This window comes from Sorex fumeus, unplaced genomic scaffold (assembly GCF_029834395.1).
Source record: "Sorex fumeus unplaced genomic scaffold, SorFum_2.1 ptg000122l, whole genome shotgun sequence".
In the NCBI taxonomy this organism is placed as follows: Eukaryota; Metazoa; Chordata; class Mammalia; order Eulipotyphla; family Soricidae; genus Sorex; species Sorex fumeus.
Window position 1 is genome coordinate 9,222,313 of NW_026606179.1, and position 20,519 is coordinate 9,242,831.

The 20,519-nt window shown below is 46.4% G+C and overlaps 1 protein-coding gene across 4 annotated transcripts; it reads right to left on the reverse strand.

The window, feature by feature from the left end:
* Positions 1-5,039: 5,039 nt before the first annotated feature.
* ZNF331 (zinc finger protein 331) lies at positions 5,040-18,598 on the reverse strand. Of its 4 annotated transcripts, none has more exons than XM_056135780.1 (4): positions 17,335-17,368; positions 9,373-9,449; positions 7,857-7,983; positions 5,040-6,777 (listed from the first exon to the last, which is right to left on the reverse strand). In XM_056135780.1, exons 2-4 carry the CDS (start codon positions 9,379-9,381, stop codon positions 5,522-5,524), a joined length of 1,392 nt encoding a protein of 463 aa, XP_055991755.1. In that variant the 5' UTR covers positions 9,382-9,449; positions 17,335-17,368; the 3' UTR covers positions 5,040-5,521. The 4 variants fall into 4 exon arrangements, 2 of the variants coding, with proteins under 2 accessions (XP_055991755.1, XP_055991754.1); XR_008795361.1 differs by lacking the exon at positions 7,857-7,983 and adding an exon at positions 18,551-18,598 and having other exon boundaries at positions 6,639-6,777; positions 17,335-17,399; XM_056135779.1 differs by lacking the exon at positions 17,335-17,368 and having other exon boundaries at positions 9,373-9,588.
* Positions 18,599-20,519: the final 1,921 nt, after the last annotated feature.

A 20,519-nucleotide genomic window follows, 5' to 3' on the forward strand; every position in this document is an offset into this window, starting at 1 on the left:
ACTGAGAGTGTCTCCCCACACAGCAAAGCCTGGCAAGCTACCTGTGTCATATTCAATCAACCAAAAACAAATCTCACAATTTTTTGTGAGACATTACTGGTGCCTGCTCGAGAAAATCGATGAACAACGGGAGGACAGTGCTACAGTGCTACCATTTTTTTATTCCTACACTCAGGAATCATTTGCTTGTGGGACCATATGGGATGCTGGGGATCAAACCTGTGTCAGCTGCATGCAAGGCAAATGCCCTACCTACTGTACTATTGCTCCAGTCTCTATGCCCTTTCATCCAGGTCAGTGACCAAGTTTTTTTTCTTTGGGGCACATCCAGCTGCGTTCAGGGCTTACTCCAGGTTCTGTGCTCAGGGGTCACTGCTGGTGATGCTTAGGGGATCATGAAATGTTGGGGATTGAACCCAGGTCAGCCACATGCAAGGCAAACACCCTACCCACTTTACTGTTGCTCCAGCCCAGTGTCCAAGTTTTGTCACCGCCTGGCCATCCTGGACAGGGGACTGGCCCTGGGCTGGGAGATGAGTGGGGGTTGCCTCACTCTGGTGGGGCTGGGGCTGTCCAGGTCCTCATGCAGTCTCCTTCCCACCAACCTTCCAGGTGCCAACGTTCCTGAGGCCCCAGGTGATCTACACAATGGCCCGTGATGGGCTCCTTTTTGGGGGATTGCCCATGGCACCCCCACGCTGTTACCATCCTTTCTGGAACTTTCAAGCCTCCTTCCTCTTGGACCCACTTCGTCTATCTCCATCAGTTTCTCACACCTGCCTCCACCTTGGCTATGCCCAGTCCCAGTCCTCACGGCCTTCCTCCTCGAGCTGAGATGTTTGGCGCTCTGTCTACCGTGTCTCTGCTTACACACTCCCTGCTGGCCTTCTCTGTGCTCTCATGTGAAGCTCCACCAGGGACACCTGGTACTCACTGACCGGGTGTAAACCCTCTCCCGTGCCTTCCTGCCATGTCCTGTGGGTGCTGCTCCATGTAGGTGGAGAGGAGGACTTGGTGCTAACATCACCCTCATCACTAGGTACAGGCCAGGTCAGGAGTCAGGAAGGATGAGGAAACAGACTGGAAGTGACCCAGGTGAAGCCTGGACTTGAAGCTGGTGGTGAAGCATCTGTACCTGAAGTGGGAAGTTGGAGGGTCGCGTCCCAGGCTGGCCCCTTGTTACCACATGGCCAGACTGTCTCTGAATGCTTGGTGCTTGGTGACCTGCAGGGTGTATGGGGAACAGGTTTGAAAACTGCAGAAGAGTCTTGGGATAGGAATGGCCTTTTATGGGGGAATGGGGGACTCAGGGATCACTCCTTCCAGTGCTCATGGGACCATATGAGGTGCCAGGGATTGAACCTGGGTCGGCCACATGCAAGACAAGTGCCCTCCCTACTGTTCATGCTATGGCCCGGGACAGCCTTCTTGCTGTGGGAGGGCAGGGGTTGGGTCGCACCTGAGGTCCTGCATCCACCCTCTGCAGTCCTGCTGGTGACCCTGTGCCCGCCTCTGGCCTGGTGGAGCAGTGACGTGTTCTCTGGGGACTCAGCTCTGTGTGCTATGAGGTCCATGCAGTCTTTGCTCGATGAGAGAAATGCTTAATCGGACCCATTGCTCATTCCCTGCTGGTCATGTTTCCCAGTAAGTTGTCCAGGCCAGGGGATACTGTATATCTCTCCACAGAGCAGAATGCTGCTCCCTGCTACTGGGCCAGGCTCTGGGGGGTGGGGGGTGACCCAACTAGGCCCACAGGTACCCACTTTGCTCGCTGTCTACTGCTGAATATCTTTGTGAAATGTACCTCATGCAGCAGATGACTGTGGGCACCTGGGCGCTGTTGGGAATCTGGACAGTACTCTTTTTGCTTTTTGGGTCACACCTGGTGATGCTCAGGGTTATGCCTGGCTCTGCACTCAGGAATTACTCCTGGCAGTTCTCAGGGGAGCAATGGGGTACTGGGGATCAAACCCAGGTTGACTGTGTGTGAGGCAAATGCTCTTTCCACTACACTATGGCTCTGGCCCCAGGAATCTACCGTTTCAAATGGGATTTGAGACTGGCAAATGTGAAGACCAGATTTGGGAGCCTGGTATTTCCTTCCCACTGACACAAGTATAAAATATTCTTTATTTTTCTGAAATTAGTTTTGATTTGGAAGTTTTGAAGGGAAGAAGGGAGAGAAAGTGGGAGAGAGTGGAGAGTAATGTGCTCAAGAGAACCCAGGCTTCTTCAAGGGCAGAGAGAGCCCCTACACACATCCCAGAATTAGACATGAAAGCATTAAAGTACACAACCCAAGAGGGGAGATGCAGGTGACACATGTGCTCAGGCACTGCATGTGCTCTCAGGGGCATGCAAACACTGCCAGGTGTGAGATGCAAGGAAAGGCACATTACCTGCAGTTCTCAAACTGCAGGATGCTATGTCCCTCTGCACACCTGCCTTGTCTGCCAACTTAATTTTTTTTTGCATTTAAAAAAAATAAACCTTTTACTTTGGGTTACACTTGGGAGTACTCAGGGATCACTCCTGGTGGGGTTTGGGGTATCAGAGATAGAATCAGGGTCAGGTGTGTGCAAGGTGAGTGGCCAAATACTTGCCTTGTACTATCTTCCCAGCTCACTCGTTTAAGGTCTCCACCAGTAACTCTGGTGGTTTTCTGACTGTTTCTGGCTACTGCCAGTTGCTGTGGACCCAAAGAGGACAGCTGGACCACTGCCTGTCAAGGGGTTGGAGACACTGCTCCTGTGGATGGACCGGGAAAAGCCTGTTTTCTGGAGCAGACCTGCTACGGTCTCTCCTCAGACCCCAGCTGTGCTGGCCTTGTGGATTGACAGTGGACATGGGGGACAGAGCAGCCATGTTAAGAGCACCTCCTGGGGCGGGGGAGGGGGGAGGTGAGATTCATGGGAGCCTCTTTGGTTGGTTTCTGCCTTCTTTTCCTGGGGCCTATGCCACCTGGCTATTTCCACCTGTCTCCCCAGCTCTGCCTCTTCTGAAATGTGGCTCTGGCAACTTGAGGTGAAGAGCAGAGGAATCTTGCTTGCAATTAATCTACTTGTTGTGGATTTAAGGAGAGACATGGATGTTTTAATCATGTGCACATGCACGTGTGTGTGTGTGTGTGTGTGTATGTGTTGGATGGACCCCAGGATCTCAGTGTCCCAGGAGCAGAATGGAGGATGCCCCCTAATGCTTCTATCACTACTCTTTCATGTTAGAAATGTGGCAGCTCTTCCTTTCAGCACACTAAATATCTCTTAAGTCTGTGGCTTCTGATGAGATCCCAAGAACCCTTGCAATAACGACTCCTTAGACACAAACTTACTGAAACACTTTTCATACAGATGAGTGCAAACAGGGAGGCTCTAAACTCAGCTCATGTGGGCCAGAGCGAAAGTTCAGTGGAGAGGGCATTTGCCTTGCATGCGGCTGACCTGAGTTCAATCCCCAGCATCCCATATGGTCCCCCGAGTACTGCCAGAGGTAATTCCTGAGTGCAGAGCCAGGTGTGACCTAAAAAGAAAAACAAAACAAAACAAAAAAACCCAACAAAAAACCAAAACAGGCTAGAACAATAGCACAGTGGGTAGGGCATTTGTCTTGCATGTGGCCAACCTGGGTTCGATTCCCAGCATCCCATATGGTCCCTTGAGCACCGCCAGGGGTAATTCCTGAATGCAGAGCCAGGAGTAACCCTTGTGCCTATTCACTGCTGGGTGTGACCCAAAAAGCAAGCAGACAAACAAACAAAAAAACCCCACCTCAGCTGATGAGGGCCAATAAAACCTGTTCATTCTCTACATGTTTCATAGCTATCTACAATGTTTATGGCACCAGGAAGTCAGAATTCACATATGAGGGGCTAAAGGGATAGTGGAAGGATCAAGGCACTTACCTTGCACACAGTCAACTCAGGTTCCATTCCTGGAACTTCACAGGGTCCCCCGAGCTCCACCAGGAGCAATCCCTGAGCACAGCACCACCGGCTGTGGTCTCTCCGCAACCTCCCACGTAGCAGCTTTGTCCATGCCTAGCAGTCCCTCTTCAGTGTTTCAAACACTCCCTTGGATCTGGTCCTCTCCCAAACTCTAGCCTCAGATTTCTACCATGGATACCAGTCCCTTCCTATAAACAATTCCTTCCTTTCACTCTACTGTCTCCGGAGAATTCCGATCCTATCCAAGTGACAGTGCCCTCTCAGCCCCGCCCCCCTCTCCCCTGATTGAGGTCCCCCTCCGAGAACAAGTTCCCCTGAGTTGAGAGGATGCTGAATGTATTTTCCACTGGCCACTGGGGATTTTAAGTGCTTATTCAAGTCTCCTCCATTCCTTTACCTGGTTGGTTCTATTTCTTTTTTTGGTTCTGGGTTATACCCAGTGATACTCAGGGACCATGCAGTGCTGGGGATCAAGGGCCTCCTGCGTGTGAAATGTGCCTTGGATGGGCTCTGCCCTCTAAGCTTTTGGTTCTGGTTCATTTCTTTGTATTTTCTAAGTAATTCTCTTTTAGGTGACTCTAAGTATCTTCTGGTCATCAGGTTTATTTTTAAATTTTTTTTATTTTTTACTATCTTCATGCTATCATTTGATTAATAAAAATCCGTGCTTTGGGGTGGGGGTGTGGGGAGACACTAAGCAGGCTGGCGTGTGTAATGCAAGCATGAGTCCCAGATCTGATCCCCAGCTCTGCACAAGGTACCTGAACATCAAGGGACATGATCCCTGAGCACCGACTCAGAAGTAGTTCCCAAAGCCTGCAGATGTGCTAAAAAAACAAAAGGGAAACAAACATCCAATCTTCCCTTTTTGCTTTTGAATATTAACATACTAACTTTGGTTAGTGAGTTTCAAATATTAAGAAACTGTCTATTTCAATAAAGCTTGAACCTCTATTATGTTCTTTTAGAGGTTTGTCTTCCAAAATACACTGTACTCACTGAAGGTCTTTTTGCAGTAAATTCACTAATAACAATACTAACAGTATGGGCAAATACCACAAGAGTTAATGTTTATTAAGCTTACATACACACCTGACGTACTGTCAGGAAGTTTACATGTACCAAATTCATTCAGTCCCACAAGTGCAGTATTGGGTAGATGTTGCTGATCTCCATTTCACAAATACACAGGGCTACCAGGTAACTACTTGTGACTCATGGGAGTAAGAGGTGGGACACTGACAAAAGGTGGAGTATTTGCTGTCATGAGAGGTTCCCTCACTTATATTAGCAGTTATTCTCCAGAATGAATCAAAATGTGATAGGGACTGAAGGGTACTAGAAAGCTTCTATTAACCTGTCCTATAAAAGAACTGTCTATGCTAAGTTGTGATCATGAAAAAAAATGATTTCTCAATCCTCCAAATTCACCTCCACAATGATTCTGATATTAAAGATGCAGAAGACTGACCAATGAGGGCTTTCCTTTGTCAAATTATACCACAAACTTCTCTCATGAGAGAAGAAATTAATGTTGTAGAGAAGCCTCTGTACATTCTTTGTATTCAAAAGGTTTTTTTAACAACGTGATCTCTGAGAGTCTCTAAAATGTTTCGCATGATTATGTGTTATTCTGTGTTCCTTGCTTTCAGAGGGTTTCCCACCCATATGAGTTTTCTGATGCTGTGTAAGCTGATGGCTATGACCAAAGGCCTTTCCACATTCTTTGCACTCATAGGGCTTCTCCCCTGTGTGAATCCGTTCATGCTTAACAAGGCTTGACCCATAAATAAAGGTTTTCCCACACACCTTACACTTATAAGGTGTTTCACCAGTATGAATTCGCTCATGCTGAGTAAGGTGATAGCCACAGTTAAAGGCCTTCCCACATTCCATACATTTATATGGCTTTTCACCTGTGTGGATTCTCTCGTGTTTAACAAGGCTCGAACCCCAACGAAAGGCCTTCCCACATTCCTTACATTCATGAGGCTTCTCACCAGTATGAATTTTCTGATGCTGAGTAAGATAATTGACACGGGTAAAGGCCTTCCCACACTCGTGACACTCATAGGGCTTCTCTCCAGTATGAATTCTTTTGTGCTGAATGAGGCTCGAGCCACAAATGAAGGCCTTGCCACAGTCTTTACATTCATAGGGCTTCTCGCCACTATGAATTCTCTTATGCTGAATTAATTTATACACACGGCTGAAGGTCTTCCCACAGTCTTTGCACTCGTAGTCTTTCTCACCGGTATGGAATCTCTGGTGCTGAGTGAGCTCATCACCACGCCTGAAGGCCTTCCCACAGTCTTTGCATTCATAGGGCTTCTCACCTGTATGAATCCTCTTATGAATGACGAGGCTTGAGCTCCAACGAAAAGCTTTTCCACAGTCTTTACATTCATAAGGTTTCTCACCAGTATGAATTTTCTGATGTTGAGTAAGTTGATTACCCCAACGAAAGGCCTTCTTACATTCCTTACATTCATAGGGCTTCTCCCCAGTATGAATTTTCTGGTGCTGGGTAAGTTGGTAGCCACGACTGAAGGCCTTCCCGCACTCTTTGCATTCGTAGGAATTCTCCCTACTGTGAAGTCTCTGATGAGGCCTCACAGATGTATTTTCTCTGTAAGTGGGAGCTTTCCCATAGCTGATAATTGTTTGATTAAAATATCCCTCTCGAGTGCCCTGTGGTCCTTCAAACTCACCTTCACTTATCCAGTTAAGGCCAAGGGATTTACTTTTTCCATTTGAGTTTCGTTTGGAAAAATTTCTTTCACAGATGTCCTTTTCTATGGGTAAATTCTTGGTCTCATATGGTGATTCCAAATCTAGAGAAAAAATACCATATTTTGTTTCCTCTTAAGAAAACAAAAACAAAGGCAGCCAGAATCCAAAGAATTCTCTAGTAGAAATGAAACTGCTCTAGTAATAGACCACCTAGGGATCTTGTTAAATTGTAAATGCCAGGGCCAGCAGGAATGTTGTTCAAGAGACAGACCATATAACTTACATGTGTGAGGCCTCAAACTCAGTCCCTGGTACCACAGGGCTCCTGAGCACTGCTGGTCTGACCCTGGTGGGTCCCAGCACATGGTTTTAGCACAATGACAGTTAACAATAAATAGAATAAAATGTAGATTCTATGACTGGCACCATAATATTTAAATAATGAAATACCGGAGACAGGTAATGTCAATCCATAGGGGACTGTTGGCCTTAGTATTTGCCTTCAGTGGACACAATGAAGCAAAAGAAATTAGAGGGGTAATATAAAAAATGAAGATGAAAGGTAGTATGACTGAAAGGAATTCTGGACAAAGGACTCAAAAATCAATTAGGAATATAGTACGGTAAGAATGTAGTTTAGTGTTAAGAGTACATACTCTGTGTGTATGAGGCCCTTATCTCTAATACCATGTGTATAAAAAAGGGACAGTGAGGACAATTAAACTGAGTATGTAGAATTTTAACTTAGAAATCAAACAACTAAGGGTTGAAGCGATAGTACAGTGTGTAGGGAGCTTGTCTTGCATGCCACCATTTCAGGTTCAATCCCCAGCACCCTACATGGCCCCTGAGCTCGGTATGAGTGATTCCTGAGTGCAGAGCCAGAGGCAAGCACTGCAGGGTGTGGCCCAAAAGGCAAAAAACAAAACAAAACCCTTTTTAATTTTCATAAAAAGGAAAATAATGCCTTAAATTGAAACTTTCTGAATTAACTTGCCAACACATTTGTCATATTTTCTTGCAGTGCTGGTGATCAAACCCAGGACCTCACACAGTGAGACATGCTGATGGTTTAAAACTTGTTTAGGTTATATGTAAAAAACAGTGCCATCAACAGTCTCTTGAAAGGTAGTCCTGAATGTTGAGGGAGCAGAGTCCGGGCCACTGGCAGATGACTCACCCAGTGAGACCAAGTTACTGTAGTTCTCCAGCATCACCTCCCAGTACAGGTCCCTCTGGGCGGAGTCCAGATAGGCCCACTCCTCCTGAGAGAAGTCTATGGCCACATCTGAGAACGTCACCAGACCCTGAAAACACAAACCCGCATGTCCCTGATGCAATGAAGGGACAGAGTTTCATGATGAAGGGACAGGCAAAAGAAGAGTTTCAAGGGTTCCTGGGTGGGGTGGGTACAGCTAGTGGGCCTTGTTCCTGTCACCTGCAGAAGTGAGGTCACACCTGGGTCTGAAGCAGTTACCTACAGGCCACTGAAGAAACCACTGCTTCAGAGAACCACCTGCCCTGTGTTATCATCCCAACAGGTAAGAAATGGATAAAACAATCCAATGTTCCTCTCACCCACAAGTTTAGAGCTTCGCTCTTCACAGATTCTCAATCAGCGTGGATTCCTATGGTGCTCTTTTTAATTTAAGGATATAAGAATAAAATTCCTGAGCTGGAGAGATAGCTACAAGGGTTAAAGTGCTTGCCTAGCCTGTGGCTGACCCTGGTTGGATTCCTAGTGCCACACAGATTCCCCTGAGTACCTCCAGGAGTGATCTCTGAGCACAGAGCCAGGAGTAATTCCTAAGCACTGCCAAGTACAGGAAGAAAATTTTGTACCTCAAATATAAAGTAAAAAAATCTATTTTTGGGGGGCAGTAGTTGGAGTGCAAACCCAGTAGTTATCAGGGCTTACTCCTGGCTCTGCTCAAGGATCATTCCTGGTGAGGCACAGAGGAGACTATGTGTAGTGCCAAGAACTGTACCAGGGTTGGGTCAAGTTCAAGACAAGTACATTATACCTTGTACTATCCTTCTGGTCCTGTAATTTAAGATATTTCCTTTGAAAGAAAAACATAACATTTTCCTCCAGTTCTGGGAACACAGAGTCATCTACAACTCCTGTACTAGATGGTCTTCCCTGACCACCGGCCACCCATGCCTTCTCCAGTGATTCATAAGCATGCAAGGATCTGTCAGTGAAAATGAGAACTCTTGGCTTCCCCAGTATGAACATGAATTCTAAGTCTTCAGACCCTAACCACAGCCCTATAAAATCCTAAAAATTTCATGAACCTTGAGCTTTCACCACTCACTGAGACCAAGATCAACAAAATAAAAATTCCTTATTTGTCTGGAAAAACATAAGTGTGAAATTTCAGTCTTCTTCAGTTGTAAGATAGGCCCAACATTCTAATTCATCAACCCACAGACTTGACTCAAATCCATCTCCCCAAGGAATTTCCTTCACTGCTTCAACACTACACTAGACTAATTAGATGATTATGTGAACATTAGCCATAAAGATGGACTGGATTATGGGGCATTCTTATTCATTTGGAACAGGAAGAAACTGGGAAGGAGGTAATTATGTGGATCTCCCATGGGCAGAAGGGCTCAATTTAAAAATTCATGCACACAAAAATCGGTGTGATCTAAATACCATATTTCACAAAGGAAAGAGAAATACTTACATGGGCCATAGTTTTATAATCAAAATTGATCAGTCTTTGGGTTTTCTTTACTGTAGATACAAAATCCAGAGAGAGTACTAGGGAAGGAAAAATAAGCATCATGTGAACTGTAGGGTTCCCCAACATGACCATTTTGTCCTTTATCTTTGCTTCCAAAGAACCTTTCTTCCCCACAATATTCACACATAAATAAAACGGAGTGAAGAAGGTGGGATTTAGGGGAAAACAATCTCTTTCAGGTAACCCAGCTACACAGAATAGAGAAACTGTTTTTTTTTTTTTTTTTTTTTTTTTTTTTTGCTGAGAGGTCTATATCATACACAACAGGAATGACCTTTGTTTAGGGTTGGTGCCAGCCACACCACATCTTAAGGTGGGAGTCTAATACCTAGTAACTGTGGGATGGGGCTGGCTACGTGATTAAGACAATGGGGTGACTTGGGATTGGGTGTTTTGACTGTGGGAGAAACACTGGCCCAGAAACAGATTAATCTGTGGGCAATGAATAAATCACATCCACACGATCAAGCATGCCTGTGAGGCCCTGATGAACACTTGGAGAAACAGGACAAAGGGTAAGGCATTTGCCTTGAGTGCAGCTGACCCAGGTTCGATCCCTGGCACCCCATGCAGTCTGCCGAAGGACTGCCCTGAGTGCAGAGGCAAGAGTAAGCCTAGAGCACCACAGGGTGTGGCCCAAAAACCAAAAAAAAGGAAAATTCGTTGAGATGGAAACTCAGACGATCTTCCCTACCTGGGAACACCCAGGGGTATTATTACACATTAACACTGGCAGGACTGGAGTGATAGCACAGTGGGTAGGGCGTTTGCCTTGCACGCAGCCTACCCGGGTTTGATTCCTCCACCCCTCTTAGAGAGCCCGGCAAGCTACCGAGAGTATTGTGCCCACACAGCAAAGTCTGGCAATCTACCCGTGATGTATTCAATATGCCAAAAATAGTAACAAGTCTCACAATGGAGACATTACTGGTGCCCGCTCGAGCAAATCAATGAACAATGGGAGGGCAGTGCTACAATGCTACAGTGCTAACACTGGCAGAGTAGGGAAAGCCCTTGACCTCACCCTTTGTGTCCCTGTCTGATGTTACCCTGTAGCCTTTTCCCAGAATAAACTGAAATGGATGCAGAATATCTCTCACTAGGTTCTGGAAATGACTGAACCTAATGGGGGATTTTTAAGAATTTCCTCAACTGGGAATAGCAGTAATTAACAAAGCAGGGAGGACACTTGCCTTGCATGCGGCAGACTGGGTTCTATCTCCTGCACTCCATTTGGTCCCCTGAGCCTGCCTGGAGTAATCCCTGAGCACAGAGCCAGGGGCAGGTCCTGAGCACCACTGAGTGTGGCCCAAAGATCCCAAAGATTCCTGAACTGTCAACTGCTGTCATAAATGAGAAGCCAAGTGGAGACTGGACCACACACCCAACAGCTTGGCTGCAATCCCGACCTAAGACAAGGGTCTGGGGTGCTCAGTTTCTGTGGGCACAGTTTCTCCTGGCACCATTCAGGTGAATCTTAATTCCACAGCATTCAGACTTGAATTTTTTTTCTAGACTTGAATGGTTTTGCTTTTTTGGGGGTTGCACACACCCATAGGTGCTCAGGGGTTACTCCTGGCAATGCTCAGGGAACTATGGGGTGCTGGGGATGGAATTTGGGTCAGACACATGCAAGGCAAGTGCCCTTACCTGTTGTACTCTCACTCTGGTCCCACGATTTGAGTGTTTTGGAGTGTCTGGGTGATTGAGAAAATGACTAGGTGGCACCCTTTGGTACTCAAGAATTATTGCTTGGCTCTGCTCAGGGATCACATGCAATGCTGGGGACTGAACTGAGATCAGCCCCATGCAAAGCATAAGCCTTAAGCCCTGTACTATCTCTCCAGTCCTACATCTTTTGTTTTTAATTAAAAAAGAATAATTAGGTCCTCCAAATCATATGATACAATATTTGTAACATTCTATAATAGGAAAAAAATGAGAACATGGGGTAATGACAAATCCTGTTATATATTTCTCCTACAGATGAGAATTAACAGTTGGTCTGAAATTGCTAACTTTTGGTATGCTTTCAGCATAGGCCCTGGTTTCCACCACTCACTGAAACGAGTGACTCACAGTTCTTAATACTTATACAGTGCAGAATACTGACTTTCCTCTGGTTATCTTAGTACATACTGTGGTAGACAACCACTATGAATTAGTTTGACATACTAAAATGTGGGTGGACTTAATTAAGAATATATTAACTTTGGAACATTTCATTAACTTTTGATTCCTTTCAGTTCCTGATACCCTGAACAAACTTTGTTGTCGGTTATATGTCAACATGTTTGAGGACTAGGAAAATAAGGGCTAAAATTCCAAGAGATGATGTTTTGATGTTTAGTTTTCTCTTTTCTTGGGTTCATTTAACTGTTAAACTTGTTCTTTCAATCCTGCAGTTAATTACTAAATCAGCTTTTTCATCTTAGCTTTCACTTTTTGCAAACACTATCAGAACAAAATATAAAACTTAGAAATAAATCCCTCTTGGGGCTGGAGAAATAGCTCAATGCCTGAGTGCATGCATGTTCAATTCCCGGTAATACACAGTCCTCACAGCACTGGGCCAAGAGTACCTCCCAAACAACTGCTGGATGATCCCCAAAACAAACAAAAAGAAAGAAATTCCATTTATCTCCACATAGAGCCCTGATATTCAGAATGACTGGGCTGTTTCCTGACATCAGTGTCTGTGGTGAGAATGATGTTCCCTTTAGAGGGTCTCACTCACAGGATGCCACCTGCTTCTTGTTTCTTCTTTCACTGCTGAATCTGTGTTATGCTCTGGTAACAATGACTCTTTAGTCATGACCACTTGGTTCTGGAAGACTCCAACAGACCCAAATGATGATACATCATCAAACTATAGTGGAACATCACAACCAGGATTGAGATATTGATAAAACCTGTCAATTTTACTCAGATTTTCCAGAAGTCTTTAAAAATATATCTCATAGTAGAAGACAGATTAAAAAGTAATCTAACATGCCATACATCTATGATAAAACTGACTCATACCTAGAAACTTAGGATAAATTATCAAGGTATGTAGGCAGAAAAATGTGTGCATGGGGATTGAACTCAGCTCTGGAGAACACTTGCCTGGGAAGTATGAAGCCAGGAGTTCAGTCCCTGTCACTTCAGGAAAGGAAGAAAGGGAAGAGTGATCTGTGAGAAGTTTTGGTAAAGAACACAAGCTCTGTGTCTTTTCAGGATGTGAACTTCAAAGTTATTAACTGATGAGTGTTTAGTGCCTGGTGAGTCTGGGATAAAAATAGTACTATGAGGTATGACTTTCTGACTATTAATAAACTACACAATACACACAATATGTAACAATTATTTAATATCAAGTCAGTATTAAAGATCAGTAACATCACACTCTTAATCCTTTTTCTGGGGATGAAGCGGGGCCTTCCAGGTGTCCGTGGGGGCCCTGCTGGGAGTCACTCCAGGTGATAACTTGGCCAATAGGGCTGAGTTCAATGCCAGGGTCCGAGGAGGTTGCAATGAGCCAGCCATATGCCAGGCCTGCTTCTCAACCCTCTCTCCTGACCTCTCTAGGGGCAGCCCTGGAGGCCTCCAGCACTGTTGGTGGCATGGGCGGTCCTCAGCAGCATTGCATCTTCCAGTCTGAAGCATATTGCTGAAATTGGGGGCCCTTGGGTTCCCTAAGCACTGCATGGGTCCCCACTCAGTCCAGTTCTAAGAATCTATACTGAGAAATGCTAAACTGAGAACACCAGTAAGAGATTCAATCTCTCTAGGATTTATGTAAATTCTACCATAGACTTGTTTTTCCTGTATTTCTCCCTGGAAACATGATTCACACAGCCTGTATTTGTAAAGCATCAGTGTTTACTGTCAGGTTGTGAAAATCCTAGAAAATCAAATAAACATTGCTTTCTAGATAATTTGTTGCAGGATATGAGAATCAACTGCATACATCTAAGAAATCTGAGTATCTTTTCTTTCAAAGAAGGGGAATCCTTGGCAGGACTTGCCTGTGTTCCAGCTGAGTTGGATCTTTTTATAAAATGAGATTTGGAGGCTTTTAATTGTTTACAGGACTGAGCAGCAAGATTCTGTGCTCCAGAAACAATACCCTTGTGTCGAGGGGAGGGGGACCAATGCAAATACATATATGTGCCAACATAAGTTGCTACTACAATTATCTCTGCATCCAGAAAGACAATTGTGGATAATTTCCAGTTTTGTCTTCACGTGCTTCTTAGATTTTTTTTTTTCTTTTTGGGTCACACCTGGCGATGCACAGGGGTTACTACTGGCTCTGCACTCAGGAATTATCCCTGGTGGTGCTCAGGGGACATATGGGATACTGGGAATCGAACCTGGGTCGGCTGTGTGCAAGGCAAGCGCCCTACCCGCTGTGCTATTGCTCCAGCCCCAAGCTTCTTAGATTAAAAAAAAAAATTCAATCACAACTCCACTAATCCCATTATGAAATATATAAAGTAAACCCAAATTATAAGCTCATTAACTGGCCTGATCCAGAGACTCATAAATAAATTTCAGAACAGATCAATAAGCTTCAGAGATACTTCTTGATCCCACACCAGACTGAGTCTCATCTGGAGTACTCTGGAGGGGGTGAGAGCCCACCACCCACCCAAACAGAGCTCTAGCAGCCAAAAACCATCCATATCCTAATAACTGCCATGCTCATGGCTGGATTCCACAGGCTCAGGAAAAGCCTCATTCAGGAATGAATCTAAGTTGAAACACACAGTTAAGCAGGAGACTGAAATCTCCAGGCTCTCATCCTAATCCCCCAATTCTTCCAGGAGCCTGGCAGTCACTCCCACGAACTGCCTCTGGAGCCATATAAGCTCATTAATCAGTCAAGGTCCAGAAACTCATAAATAAATCTCAAAAGAAAGCACAAACTGCAGAGATGCTTCTGGACCACAAAGTCACCATTCAGTTAAATATTTAACTCCAGCTGTAACAACCCATTTAAAATTTTAGAATTACTGCAGAGCACAGCTGCTAATGTGGCCACGTGACATAGACTCTACATCACTGATAAACCAAGAGTAGCACATCATATTGGATGGAATGTAAAGTAGAAGGCAATCAATTTTGATTAAGAAAATGTTAGTACACAAGGCTCAACATGTACAACATGTTAGTAATTTCTTATACAAAGGCTAAATGGCTCCAGGGTGAGATACAACAATCTTCACACATTTTCTTCTAAGGAAATCTTTTTTGATCATTTTTAGAAAATTATTCATAACAAGCAATACAAAATAAATTAATTAGGGCCTGCTATTGGGGCACGCTTGGGTGGTGGTTAGGAAAATTGAAAATAATGGTGGTGGGAAGATGGGGTGATGGGACTGGTGATGGAATAATGAATGTAATTAATCATCGTGAACAACCTGATAAAAATAAAGTAGGCCCAAATAAGAAAAATTAACAAAGGAAAGTAGAATTATGGGAGTAAAGTGGGTACATTATACTGAGAGAATTTTGGATTGTCCTGGAGTAGGATAACTATATCCCAGAGATCTCCAAGTCCTAATCCTGGACCCTGCGAATATATTATACAGCCAAGATTGCAAATGTACTTGAAGTTCTAATCACCTGATCTTATACATTATTCTGAATTACGCCAAAGTAATCATGTGGGTCATGTGAGATGAGCAAGTAAATGTGAAGAAAAAAAGATAGGATAGAGGGTGGAATGGTAGTACAGCGGAGAGGGCATTTGCTTTGCAAGCGGCCAACTTGAGTTTAATCCCTAGTACCCTATCAAGTCCTCCAAGCACCACCAGAAGTGATTCCTGAGTCAGAGCCAGGAATAATCCCAAGCAACTCAGAGTGTGATCCAAAGCGAAAGAAAAAAAGAAAGAAAGAAAGCGAGAGGTAGGGCAATAGAACCAGTTTCAAAGTGATTAGGCGCTAAGAAGCGCACCACCTTCCCCCCCCCCCCCCCCCCCCTTTTTGGATCATACCCAGCAATACTCAGGGACTTACTCCTGGCTCTGCAGGGATATGGGATGACAGGGATTGAACCTGGGTTGGCCTGTGTGCAAGGAATATGCCCTACCTGCTGTACTATTGCTCTGGCCCCACCCTCACCACTATCTCACTTAAAAGAGACAGTTTCATTTATGCAGAGAAAACTGGAAAAACACAATTTCAGCCTGGGAATCTAGTCCTACTTAAGTAATGTTGATAATATGTATCTTTTGCCTGGAAGTGTTGAAAGTGGTAATTAACATCCCCAAACCCATACACCTAGTTGACTAGTGGGAAAAAAAATCAAATTCAAATGGAGGGGAATCAAATCCTACAATTGACAGAAATAAGGAGGACTGAGAAATTATCCAGCCAAGAGGAGCTTAATGAGATGGTCAACATGCAATGCGGTATCCGGGATGAGATCCTGGAACAGACAAAGAATATTATGTAAAACCATGGTGCTGAAAAGATAGTACAGCAATTAGGGTGCATGCCTCAAATACATCAAATCCGGTTCAATCCCCAGCACCCCATAAGGACCCCTAGCCCGGGAGTGATCCCTGAGTGCAGACCCAGGAGTAACCCCATGAGCATTCCTTGGTGTGGTCCTGAAACAAACCCCCCAGACACTACTGAGTATGGCTCTGAAACAAACAAACAAAAAGATTATGTACACCCAGATAAAGTATATTATGACAAACCTACGGAATTTAAATAAAGCATGGACATAACTGACTCCTTAATTCTTATCACATATTAAAAGTTATTAATAGAGGGAAATTTGGTGCAGGATATCTGGGAATTCTCTGTACATTTCTGTACTATTTTTCTGTAATCTACAACTGTCCTAAAAAAAAATAAAATCAAGTTGGGGGCTGGAGAGATTGTATAGAGGGCAAGGTGCTTTCCTTGCATGCAGCCAATCAGGGTTCAATCCTTAGCACTCCATATGGCTTCCAGAGCTCTGTCAAGAGTGAGCCCCAAGCACAGAGCCAAGTATAAGCCCTTAGTTTCACCAGCTTGTGGACGCCCCCCCTCCCCCCCCAAATTTAAAAAACTCTCAATTAAAGATCAGGTGCACTCCATATCAAGTTGCCTGCATCTCAGACTGGGTAATTTTGTTTCCTTTACAGGACTCTATGATCTCTTGTTTATTCCATATAAAAGTATTTACTTCACTAAATAGAACATGCAACCACATGTAGTCCACAAATCACAACACATTTAACATATGATCCTTTATATAGAAAGCTTGCCAAACCCTGCTGTAGAGGCAGACTCTACAACATCAAACCATACTACATCTCACAGTTTACCAAAGATACAACAGAACCAATTAGCACCCAAGGGGTTTTGTCTGTCAGATCTCAAAACAGGACCTGACTAATACAATAAATTTCTATTTATTTTGAAAAAATTCCTTCCTCTGATGACAAAGACCTTTGCTCAAACCCTACTCCTAAAAGTCACACAAAGTCACTCAACGCTGTCATTGACTGGCAAAGCTTCTTTCTTTGCTCTCAAATTCAATCCTATGGGAAAGATCAAAGACCTTCCACTAAAATCTAATTAATATCTTCCATTCCAGTTACATTCCGAAGCAAAACTCCAGCTTCAAACTTGCAGTTGCTTTCTTTGATTAATACCAGTGTTTTGGGACACTTCAGTTCTTTATTTTCAGAAGCTTAAAAGTGATGGCACAAGGGAAGATTTGCCAAATGAATACCTTGTTCGGGAAGAGGGGAGGGTCAGGGGAAGACTGGGACTGCCTGCCACACCTCTGGGGAAGGAAAAGCTGAGTAAATTACCTAGCAGGGAGGGTATTTTTGGGCCACAATAAGCAAATATCCTCAAGCCTTTATAAACACAATCATCAACTGAACAAAGAACAACTCATGAGAGAACCTTGGTTTTCAGCTGAGTAACAAATCTTCCTCTTCAGGATGCTTGCCCCGTGGAGCTCAGCTGGCCTAGGAGGAAAAGGAGAGAATTGAGACCCAGGGTCGTCTCAGAGCTGTGGGGATAAACTAAGTCCCCAACGATGGGGACTACCGTTCTAGTCCTCCTGTCTGTCTAAAACCAACTTGAAACAGAGGGCGCTGGCGCGGAGAGCTGGAGGTTCAGGAAACGGGGTTCTGAAACAGCAGACCTTGAACCCCCTCCTCAAGCCAGAGGCTTCACCACCTGCAGAAGACAAACCGAATTCTAAATTCGCCGGGGAAGGGAGAGTTGGAGACGCCCCGGGGCAGGCACTGAACTGGGAGGAGCCCAAGTCCGGATGGGTGTTACCCTCCCCAACGAGGGTCAACCCCAAATCTCATACTTGAGGATCCCCCGAGCCGCCCCGAGACTCGTCACCCCCTGGTCTGTCTCTCACGTGAAGGTCCCGCCCGCGACTCCCCTCTGGGGCGGAAGGGGCCGCCCGCTGTCGCCCTCCCGCGACCACCACATCCGGGTCACCGGGCTCAGTGCCTGCCTAGGCGTCCCACGCAATCTCTCTCGGCCTCCGCACGTCCCCCACACAGGCCCAGCCGCTCCTCAGGGTTCCCGTCGCCCCTCATGGTCCCCGCCGCCCCCTCAGGGTTCCTGGCTCCCCCTCAGTGTTCCCCGGCCGCCTCCTCAGGGTCCCCGGCTCCCCATCACGGTCCGCCGCCTCAGGGTCCCCGCCGCCCCCTCAGGGTCCCCGGCTCCCCATCACGGTCCGCCGCCTCAGGGTCCCCGCCGCCCCCTCAGGGTCCCCGGCTCCCCATCACGGTCCGCCGCCTCAGGGTCCCCGCCGCCCCCTCAGGGTCCCCGCCGCCCCCTTAGGGTCCCCGGCGCCGCCTCAGGGTCTCCGCCGCCCTCTCAGGGTCCCCGCCGACTTCTCAGGGTCCTGGAGCCCCCGGGACTCCGCGGGGCTCGACTGGCTACGGCGGCCTCACAGCTCCGACCTGACCCCTCTCACACCGCCTCCTCAGCTCCCGCGGGGGCGTCGGGGCTGCCTCAGACCCGCTCTCTGCCCGCTCGGCTCCAGCACCTCAGGCCGCGGTTGCGCCTCAGGCCTCCCGCTCCACGGCGTCTCTGCCAGCGCCCCGGCCCCGCCGTCCCGCGCGCCGCTGCCCTCCAAGGGAAAGCTACTCACCGCAGGGAGCCCGACCAGCCACGGGGCGTCGGGAGGGGGCGCCAGGCTCGAGCTGGATGCGGGACAACCCCGTCTCAGAGCAGCGACCAGAGCGGCGGCGCGCGCAGGAACCGCATCTCCCAGCAGGCACGTCGGCGCGCCCTTCCGGGAGACGATTCGCACAGACTTCTGGGAAATGTAGTCCGGACCGCGGGGTGGCCAGCCTCCGCTCTTCCAAGGACTCGGGTTATCAGGGTAGGGGATTGGGAAATGCACGGTGAAACGCAAGGCTGTGTGTAGATTATTTCATCCTGACTTTGATCACAGCAGTTTTTGTTTCCATGTCTCACGCACCTGGAAGGCAGAGAAGCAAGGCGAGGTTCAGGGACGTGGGAGTGTAGGTGGAGCGAGTCTGATCACTGCCGTCTCAAATGCATTGCTTTTGTGGGGTTTGCGCCACATCCTTGGGATGCTGGGGTCTACTCCGGGTTCCCTGCCATGTGGTGCCAGGCACTGAATCTAGACTCATGGGGTCAGTTCTTAGAGCTGTCTACCCATTCCTAATGCACCAACGGGGGGGGGGGGGATTTTTTAAAAGTGCATGCTAATTACTTGGTTCCTCTTTATCGTCAGTTTTTTTTTTTTGTGAGGGGCACGTCACATCTGGCTATGAGCTCAAAGATTACTCCTGATGGAATTTGGGGTACCATATGGGGTGCCAGGGTTCCAACCCTGACTCTGTTTCGGGATCACTCCTAGTGGTGCTGGGAAAACGCTGTGTGGTGCCAGGGACCCGACCTGGGTTGGCTGTATGTAAGGCAAGCGCTTTAACCCCCTGTCCTATATCTCTGGCCTCTGACTTCATCTTTACTCCATGATTCAGAAGAGGAGATTCTCAGCTAAAGGACTTCTGGATAAGCTTCTCTCTGGGTGCTCCTTTCCCAACGACACTCTTCCAGGTCACACAAGAAAAAACAACAGTGATCCTTGATTAGGGAAAGGACAAAGGACTGAGCTAAGTACAAGAACTCTGTCACCATCTCAAGGACCTTCACTGCCCTTAAAAGAATGGGTGGGGCATTAGCTCACAGGACCCTGTGACCTGACACCTGTTATATGTTTTTTTTTCATTTTTTTATAATTTTATTTATTGAATCACCATGAGAGCAGTTACAAAGCTTTTGGGTCTAAGTCTCGGTCATACAATAAAACACCCGTAACTTCATCAGTGCCCATTCTTCACCATCAAAAACCCCAGTATACCACCAACCGAGAGACATAAATGTAAAGAGTACCAGGGCTCCCAGGGCTGGAGCGATAGCACAGCGGGTAGGGCGTTCGCCTTACAAGCGGCCAACATGGCCGACCCGAGTTCGATTCCTCCGCCCCTCTCGGAGAGCCCGGCAAGCTACCGAGAGTATTCGATATGCCAAACACAGTAACAACAAAGTCTCCAATGGAGACGTTACTGGGCCCGCTCGAGCAAATCGATGATCAACGGGAGGGCCTTTACCTTTTACCTTTACCCCCAACCCGCACCCTCCCCCTACCTGTGGGGCAGATGATTTCCACATTACTCTCTCTCTACTTTGAACATATTCAATATTTTGACACCAGGCCCACCATTATTATTTGATATTTTATCCCAACACTAGGATCTGCTGAAAGGCAACAGTAGACAATTTGTGTTCTATTGCTGGTTATGAATAACATATCTCAACAGAATCAAAGGCCTTCTTTAAATCAATGAACGTTAAACAGAGCGGCATCTTGAACTCCCGACAAACCTCAATGAGCTTGGTTATCGTGTGGATATGGTCGATGGTGCTGAATCCTTTGCGGAACCTGACTCTGTTGAGACGGAAGTGGTCATTGAAGCCCTAGCCAATCAGGGCATTCAAGCCCAATACATCAAGATCCTCCGTGAGTTGTATTGCGGATTCACTACCAGGATCTCACCATTCTACAAAGAAGTGATTGTTGATGTCAA